The sequence below is a fragment of the Poecilia formosa genome, unplaced genomic scaffold (assembly GCF_000485575.1).
Source record: "Poecilia formosa unplaced genomic scaffold, Poecilia_formosa-5.1.2 Scaffold907, whole genome shotgun sequence".
Classification (NCBI taxonomy): domain Eukaryota; kingdom Metazoa; phylum Chordata; class Actinopteri; order Cyprinodontiformes; family Poeciliidae; genus Poecilia; species Poecilia formosa.
Window position 1 is genome coordinate 23,593 of NW_006800846.1, and position 9,001 is coordinate 32,593.

A 9,001-nucleotide genomic window follows, 5' to 3' on the forward strand; every position below is an offset into this window, starting at 1 on the left:
GTCCCGCCCACTTTATTCCACGCAATGTTGAATGATTGGTCCACGAAACGTGAGCGAAGCTAAAAAAAAAAAAAAAAGAATATAACTAAAACCTATTGGTCCACGTTCAAGTGACGACATTTCCAGGTAACAATTTGACAAACTGAATGTTCCCTCATGAATTAATGTCATACAGTAGTGACAGAGAAATCTCATATTAATCCCCTTATAGAATTAAAATGTAAAAGAAAAATCACTTTGGAAAAAAATCACATCTGATAAAAAATATAAAAACATGTAACGTTGAAAATTATATCCTTATGCCATCACCCTAATTTCTGTCAGTTTGGAGTCTGGATTCAAGATGGCCCACTCTAAAATGCAAAATGCAAATATCACTTTCTGTCAGAGTGCAGAGTGTGTGTGTGTGTGTGTGTTATATCAAATTAACCAGGCTTAGGAACAACATTGGGCTTACGTATAGATTATGGTTCAATAGTGAATTTTTAAGTCTAGTGGTTTGCATTGCATTTACAGTGTTTCAGAACGATATGGGCAGAGGGGGAAGGAGAAAACATCCAGTAACCACAGCAACTATCACATTACCAAGTCCAAGAAATAAAACCCTCTGCAGTGAGAACTAAACATGTGGACCATGTACATGTGGTGTCTCCTCTACACCGTGTGTTGCCCTATTTCCATCATTCTTAAAAACAACACAATGTTTTCATAAAAATTCCCTCCAATCCCTCCAAAACCAAAAAAAGAAAAAAAACAAAACAAAAAAACAAGGAGAAATCATATTGGCTATGTAAAGAGATAAACAAATTAGGTTTATTTGTGAAGTAACAAAAACTGTGGCCAGTTGAAATAAATCTGATCAACCTATGCGACAAAGCAGTAGGATCCAGTTAACTAAGATGAGAAATTGTGACATAAATAAAACTACAACAGACACATCAATGACCTTTACAACTAATTCAGTTTTAGTGATTAAGAGTATCATAGATAATTTTACTACTGACAAATGGTTTGTATGAAATGACAAAAAAGACAAAAAACACAAAATCTAATGACTTTTGCAATATTAACTACACAGTTCATGAAGAGCGTCATATTGATGAAAGTGTTAAATCACTTTGTGCAAGAATTACAAGCAAGTACATATGAAGCAATGTGATTCAGGAAATTTATTGAAGGATAATGTATTCATAGAGCAGTTTCCATAAGCAGGCATGTGTCTTTGCTGATAAATGAGTGACCATCCAATGCGACTGTAAGGCTGAGTGGTTGGTCTGAGCATTGAGAACACAATTAAAGACTGAGATGTCTAGCAGTTTCTCTTGGTGTGGATCAGCAGGTCTCGCTGCAGGTTGACTTCTAGACTTCCAACAGTTTTGCTCCCTGGAGGGTCAGTTACCAGCGTCAGTTTGTTAAACACTCCTCGACCAAAATAATCAGCCACCACAGAGAAACCATCATTGGAACTTCGGAGCTTAAAAAAAAAAAAAAAAAAAATTATAGAACATGTGCAGAAGACAACGTAGAATATAAAATATTCAAAGTCTGAGGAAGATACCTTTAGAAATAAGTTAAAGGCAAAAAAAGGTTAAACATGTCACCAGAGAAATAAGTGATTAGAATATTTATATGTTTTCCTTGTCGTCGTTACCTGTCGATTGAAATGGTCATGGAGATCCCGTTTCTGGTCTTGAGCGCGCAGCAGATCCATGACTTTGCGGTTTTCTGGAGTGCATGTTGGACACTCGGCATCACTCTCTGCATAACTTTCAAAGCAGTGCTGGTGAAAGGAGTGACTACACAGGAAGTGTACAGATGGAAGCTCCAAGGGGCTGTTACACATGTTGCACTTAGTCTTCTGGAATATCTTGGCACTGTGTGGAAATGTGTCAGTATTTTTCTGTTAAAAGCCCTACGAGAGCTGCAGGGATGAGTTTTTTACCGTTATTTGACTCACCTCGCCTTCAGCTCCTGGATTTCAGAGCGGAGATGAGAAGTTTCCTGACGGTACTGGCAAATTTTACGCTCGTCATCTTCTATCTGCTGGCTCTCTCTCTGCAGCTTATTGATGAGGTAGTCTTTGATAACCGACAGAGTAGCCGTTGAGTTGTGTGCCAGTGTCTGCACGACTGATTAGACAATAACTAGTTATTCGCTGCTGAGCATCAACCCTCAGAGAAAATAAAGCCACATCCCGCATAAATTTACCATGGCAACAAAATCAGACGGAGACAGTAAGGTTCTTAAGCCAAACAAAGTCCAAAATATTTTAGCCTATCTTAAACACAATGTATCATTAAACCAAACCAACAACAAGTTACGCGTTACAATTTCAGAGCACACTGTGTTATGAATACATCGAGCAGCTCACCAAGTAATGGAGGCATGAGGTTTTTCTGGTCAATGTGATGTAGGACCTCACTGATATAGGTCTTACAGTCCTCCTCTTTTCTGGCAAAGTATCCGAGAGCTTGCTCCCAAAGGCAGCCCTCCAGGTCTCCGTAACGTTTGCAGGCATCTACAACTTTTCCATACTCCTCATTCTGCATGTGGTAATGCATGATTTGCTGGTAACTGCACATACACATACATCATTAAGTTATGAAATGAAAACACAATCAAGATGTTCTTTGTAATGAACACCTGCTCATTCAGACCACTGTTCATTCCGCAGGTTATTAAACAGTAATGAACTCTCTAAATGACAAGATTACATTTCTCCTCCTGAGCCACTATACAAGTAACAAGTGAAGGGTCACTTTCACTCATTACACAGATCAACAGCCATATTCAGGGTGTGAAAGACCTTTGGGAATTTGCTAAGGCAGGGCAAGTACAAAATATTTAGGACATGGTGCCACATAGCCACACCTGTCCCCCAGTGTGTGAATGTTGGCTTCACACAGGTTTTCCTTTCACATCCCACAGCCAAATGTTAGTGGTGCATAAGTCCATTGTCTTCCAATGGACATCTACTCTGATACAAATATTCAGCCACATTCTCGTCTAGGTGGTGCTATGGTAGAAAATATGGTTTCAGCTTATAACTCCACAACTACAAGTCACATTAGCAAAAAATTATGTGGGCAAAGTTTCTTAGAAAGATTCTCCAACAGATTACCATGGTTGGCAGCTAGCCACTGTGCAAAAGTTGTTGGACTTGTTGGATATTATTTCCCAGAGAGCCATGAAAATTGCATTTGCCAAAACAATCAACTCTGAGCCAAATAAAACCAGATTTTGGATTTTTTTATTTTTTTAGCCCAACTGCAATATAGGTGGCACTGTACAATTGCAAAATTTGTTACCCAAAAACTGATGATCAGATTTTCACCAAGCTGTGCACCACATAGGCCTTACCTCATAACCTTAATATGGTCATGGTTAGTTGAAGTGTGGGAGGCTCATTTACAAAAATGTTGAAAAATACTTCATCTGGCCTCCAAACTTTTAGAACAAAAAATTCTAAAATCACACGTTCATCCAAATGAGCACTTTTACCCTTCGCTTCCCTGCTGTTCGGCCGTTACATCTGCTGTGCTCCTCTTAAGCATCGCGCTAAGCATGCGAGAGGTTAAACCTGAACCGTTTTTGCATCTGCCTTTTAAACAAGCTTTTCCCTTGCATTTTCAGTCATACTGCTTCCCACTTTTTCTGTTTTGATGCTGTCTGATTACGTCTTGAACAAGCATTACTGTGGTTGGCGGCTAGACTGCAGATCTCTATTGCAGGCCAAATTATAATAATTTCTGTTGCATACCAGATATAAACACGCATTCCTAAAAAAAAAAATATTTGTAATATTTAAAAAAAAAAATTCTGCCTGTCTGTTCTGGTTTGAGCACACATGGCTAATTGATGAGCCCTGCTCTCTAGAAAGACTTAGAGTAAACTACTTACAGTTTGCCTTTTTCATACAGGTAGAGGACACCTTCTTTAAAGTTGTGCATCTGGCAAAGGACCAAGGCCTTATCAAACACAGTGTTGTCACTTCTGAGCAGCGAAAGGGCTTCTCCCTGGCACACCTTTTTTTTCTGTCAAATATACGTGGATTAGAAAACCTAATCGGTAATAGCAAAGCTAAAAAATGTTTGAAAATACAGACATCTATGTTAAGGAAAAGCTCATGTGTTTTAATTTAAGAACATCTTAAAAAGTGGCTCTAGGAAAGCCAAAAATGTCAACATTGAGTAAAGATATATAGATTTTAAGGTGGCTTTACACGTTTCTTATTCGAAAGTGTTTCTGCGTTTTTTTTAAAAATTTTTTATTTATCCATGTATATGTTATTGTGCTTTAACATCAACCTGCTAATGGGAGTAGAGATGGTAATTAGCAACTTGACTATAATCTCATGTATTTACATGTAAATGTCCATTAATACATATTGTCCTGTTTCTAAAAAAAAATAAAGTTGAAAATGTGTTGGTTTGGCACTAACCTCAGGGTCTTGTTCATGTGCCCAGTCTTGCAGTCGGAGCTCCAACAGTGTGTCATACACACCCTGGGATGAACGAGGGTCCACCTCAATCATATGCTCCAGGAAGGCTTTCAGCTCACGAGGGTTATTGGCAAAAATTGGGATGAATTCTTCAGAATTTGCCTTGAATTAAAATGACAAACGTCACACATGAGAGTATTACTGACAGATGTTGGCGACTAGCCAGACTGGTTTACAGTGGAGACAAAAAAAATAATACACCGGGACCTTGTTAAGTAGACTACTGTCCAGGCTGACTTTTTCCATCAAGTTTTCATTTGGATGATAGTTGGTGCATAAGCGCTTCAGGAGCAATGTGGTGCCTTCAGGAACATGGTGCATGAGTGTCTTGCCATAACGCTTCATGTTGCTTTCAGTTTGCTCAAAAGGCAGACGGCCAATGTACCGCAAACCTTCCTGATAGTTCTGCAGTGGGAACAGAAAGAGATGATTGAGTTAGTGTTATGAGCGAGCGAAATATAATTGACTATATTTCATCAGCGGGAAACCGTAGGTATAGATTGAGCTGCTATAAAAGCAACCGTTAAATACACATTTAACATGCTCCTAAAGAAACAGCAACTGATAAAAGATCAGAGGAAAAAAACATTCCCACATTAGGAAGCTACTTTTGCAGATTCTTTTGAATCAATTCATAACCATACATATGTTCTCCAGAAGATCAGGTCAACCTGACACACGCGTCACCTTCAGGTCCTCCAGCTGGATCTTCAGGTACCACTCATGATGCTGGTGGCGTTCAGCCAGAAACACAGCATGACTGTGGTATCCAGCTTGGCGAAGAACCTTGATAGCAATCTCAACATCAAAATGGACCTCACTCTCGCTGCTCTGTGAAAATACAGACACACAAACATTACTCAAAGACTAATCTGTTTACCACAAAAGTCACATGAAAAAGCAACAATGACACAAGTCAGAGCTCTCTTTCATTTATTTTTCACTACTGACATTAAATTCTCACTAATCACCTTGATAAACTCTTCCAGCTTGGAGCTGTCTTTGAGTTTGGTGTAGCAGTTCAGCAGCAGCGTGGTGTGGTCTGCATTGGCCAGAGACTGGCGATGAAGGGCCTGCAGGTATGCCGTCAGGTTGTGGATCCTTTGGGCATCCAGAAATTTCCTAATGACATACGAAGGCTCCAGCTTCCCAGTGGTGCTGATTGGAAACATGGTAAACCAAAAAGATACAGTTAGGTCCTGACTGAAAGAAACATCAAACACCAACAAAAAGCAATACATGCTTTTGCTCTGGAAACAGATTAAAGATAAACTACCGAATATATTGCTGGATGGCACCATCATGATCTCCCTTCAGGTACAGATGATCGCCATACTGTCGAAAGATCTCTGACAGACCGTCACTGTCCAGATGCTGGCTTTTAGCCAAGTTTATGGCCATGACAAACAAGTTCTTCTTGAACAGCATCTTGAAAGACAACGAGACATAATTAGTGTTAAAAAAGTTTGAGAAGCTTATTGAACTTCTCGAAGGAAGTGAATGATCAGCAATTAATGACCTCCAGTTTTGTCTGCGTGTCCTTCTCTTGCAGAATAAACATTTTCCCGTCTCGGGTCAGAATGTAGAAGGATCCCCATTCTGCCAACACATCAATGACATCATCGAATGAGGCGCTGTAGGCGATGAATTTGTTGTCCAGGTCATAGATTGTTAAAACTTGCTTTTCTGACAGTGAGCTCTCGCCGCTGCCAAACCCTGATCTGGGGATAAAAACAGACAGTCAGCAGCTTCCTTCGTGTGCACTGCTTATTAATCATGGAAGTCTGATGTTAAACCATGTCTCCTAACACTTTTAAATATCTTACACCAAATATTGCAGACATTTATGCAGTCCTACATTTTGAGTAAACGTTTCAAGACATCTGCTAGTCATATGTTTCTGGCAGACGTCTGACAAAGCACACTGAACCATCTCTTCTGGAATGTGTTGCTAGTTGACACATCAGCCTAACAATCCTGTAGCTGGTAAAAACTTGACAGAACAGTGGTTTTGCAGAATTTCCTGGGTTCAAATCCCGACTTGGGGTATTCTTACTGAGGTTTATATCCAAACTCCACACCCTAATCTAACTCTAACCCTCTGGTAAGAGTGTGTGTGTCTGGTTGCTTGTCATATGTTTCTAGCAGACATCTTTGCTGATAAATCGATAAATGAATGCAACCCATGCAGGGGTAGATCCTGCCCCGCCTCTCTCCCAATGACCTCTGGAGCTAGCCTCCAGAGCGCCCCAGTACCCCCTTGGAGCTCCCTACCTAGAAACCTATAAATTAATTAATTCCATCATAAAAATCTTTGAATGCATCAAGAGTACCATTACATTTGACAAATCAATCAGATTTCGGCTCTTACTTGTTGGGTGACTTCACATCTTTGATCAGCAGGAACAAGTATCCCCGGTGCCAATGGGTCAACAGCTTGTGGCCATCGAAAGCAAAGCAGGGCCCTCGTTCATCAGGCTGGTACAGATAAACACATTCATCCCCAGCCACAATGAACTGGGAATCCTGAGACGGATCTGCCAGGGATGAGCAGCACAGGGCGCAGCCATGGGTATCCAGCTCTACCTTCGGATACTCCTTGTTAGACAGAGTGTAGCACTAAGCAACAGAAAACAGGAACACAACCAATTTGTTCAGAATTTGTTGGATCAACTGGCAGACACAGTCTGCAATGCTTTAGGGGAATGCCGACTTACAAAGACTTTTTCCAGAGTGGCAACAAACAAATGTGTAACTTTTGCCATTTGGCGGAAGGCCAGGCCTGTGACAGGGGAGGTTCCCTCATGCAGAGTCAGAGTTTTACTGTGACGGTCTCTGGTGATGTCCCCTTTGGTTAAAACCACGCTGCCATCTGTGAAGCCTGCCAAGAAACACCGTTACTGAGCGGAGAGAGTGGAACATGTGACTTCCACAAGTTTAAGGCAGAGGGAGAGCTGTCTCACCTATAGCCATGAAGTTCAGGTTCTCATGTACACTGAGACAAGATACTTCAGCTGGTTTATTGTTGGGAACTGCAGGAAAGATTCTGGTGCAGAGTGGATTCCCACTGTCTCTCTTGTCAAGGTTCCAAACCTTCACCTGAAAAATAAGACATTATCAGTCTCTCATTTTGTACATGTCTGTGGTTCCACTAAGGAAAATACTAATTTTTGTAAACTGGCAAAGAAGTGTATAACAATTACAATATAGTATCTCAACTATTGTAACTGAGAAACCATCCAAGTTAGTGTTATGATTGTAAAAGGCCACACCTACCAGAGGATTAATGCCATGTTCATCCTGTCCCACTGATACCAGGATACTGTGCTGTTTCAGCTGGAACAAATGAGTCACCCGCAGCTTGTACGCCTGGAATGACGTCAACTGCAGGGAGCGCGTCATCAGCCAGATCTGTCCTTCCATATCTGATATAATAGAGTTAAGAATTTGTATGCCAATATATGTTAGGAAAGAACTGATCAAAGTGTTAGAAGTGAACTGATTTATTTAGACATCTTTAATAGTGGCCAACATTCCAGTCTTTCAGAACTCTTACTAAACCCTTTAGTAAGAGGTGACATACATCCTCCTGGCATATTCCTACACTACTCACAAAATTTAGCTTTCAGTTGAACTAGATAACAATGCCTCATGCTGTTCACAAGTCGACTTATCATCTGCTGGTGTGTAGCGTCCCTGGGCCACTGAGATTTTGGGGTCCAGAGTTACCAGCCCTAACACTGTGACTCAGCTGATCCCAGAGCAGTTCTATAGGATTCAAGTCTGGAGAAAGTGTGGAACCCTCCATTCAAGATACCCAGTCTCCAGCAGCCTTTTCCTATTTTTGTGACCTCAAAAAACTGGAGAATTGTTGTCCAATGCTAAGTATTATAAATCTTCATCTTCACTGAGCTTGACATTGACATTCAGTTCTGGGATTTAATCCAAGTAAAGTAAGTTTTGTTTACTCATCACCAGGCCAAGTCTATTTTTTACCTGAAAGACGGAATTTACAGCTCAGCAGGGGGGATCGTTTGGAAAGAAAGACTGCCTCACAAACCAATTCACGCATTCTCCTTGTAGCAACAATACACATCAGCAGACTGGCTCTTAATAGCCGGCCGGACTGCTCCGTTGTTAGCCTGCACCATTCAGTCATAAAATTACAGCCCCGACTTCCTGTTAAATTAACTACAACCAATTTCTGTGACTGATGTTCATGTACTTCTAAGGTCTGCCTTTAACCGACAAAACTTAACACCGGAGTAGCATCGTCTGGCTAAACAAGGATATCTCCCAGAACAACATGTCCCCGGCCGGAGTCACTCGCCGAGATTCTTTTAGGAAGAATAAAGGTTTTTCCGCTATCTGCAGGATCCTTCACCGTGTCCTTATCAAAGAAGACAAATTTTCTCCACTGTAGAAATGCTGCCATTATCATAAGGTTAGCCACCTAGTGACCGTAGAAATTCATCATGTGATGGCAGTCACGTGACATGA

General features: G+C 40.8%; 1 protein-coding gene across 1 annotated transcript; it reads right to left on the reverse strand.

Moving 5' to 3' along the window:
* Positions 1-782: 782 nt before the first annotated feature.
* On the reverse strand, positions 783-9,001 carry vps11 (VPS11 core subunit of CORVET and HOPS complexes). Its single transcript, XM_007543790.2, has 16 exons — positions 8,795-9,001; positions 7,778-7,926; positions 7,465-7,600; positions 7,219-7,382; positions 6,873-7,120; positions 6,021-6,222; positions 5,778-5,929; positions 5,473-5,659; positions 5,189-5,332; positions 4,709-4,906; positions 4,442-4,603; positions 3,901-4,034; positions 2,372-2,574; positions 1,958-2,129; positions 1,652-1,874; positions 783-1,474 (listed from the first exon to the last, which is right to left on the reverse strand). The coding sequence occupies exons 1-16, from the start codon at positions 8,940-8,942 to the stop codon at positions 1,310-1,312; spliced, it is 2,787 nt and encodes a 928-aa protein (XP_007543852.1). The 5' UTR covers positions 8,943-9,001; the 3' UTR covers positions 783-1,309.

What these genes read in the sequence shown, in the direction of transcription:
- vps11 (XM_007543790.2), bottom strand. Translation starts at nt 8,942, where the DNA reads ATGATAATGGCAGCATTTCTACAGTGGAGAAAATTTGTCTTCTTTGAT. An exon ending in AACATGGCATTAATCCTCTG is followed by an intron (nt 7,601 to 7,777) that starts GTAGGTGTGGCC and finishes CTTATTTTTCAG; the next exon opens with GTGAAGGTTTGGAACCTTGA. An exon ending in CTGTATGAAAAAGGCAAACT is followed by an intron (nt 2,575 to 3,900) that starts GTAAGTAGTTTA and finishes GTGTATGTGCAG; the next exon opens with TTACCAGCAAATCATGCATT.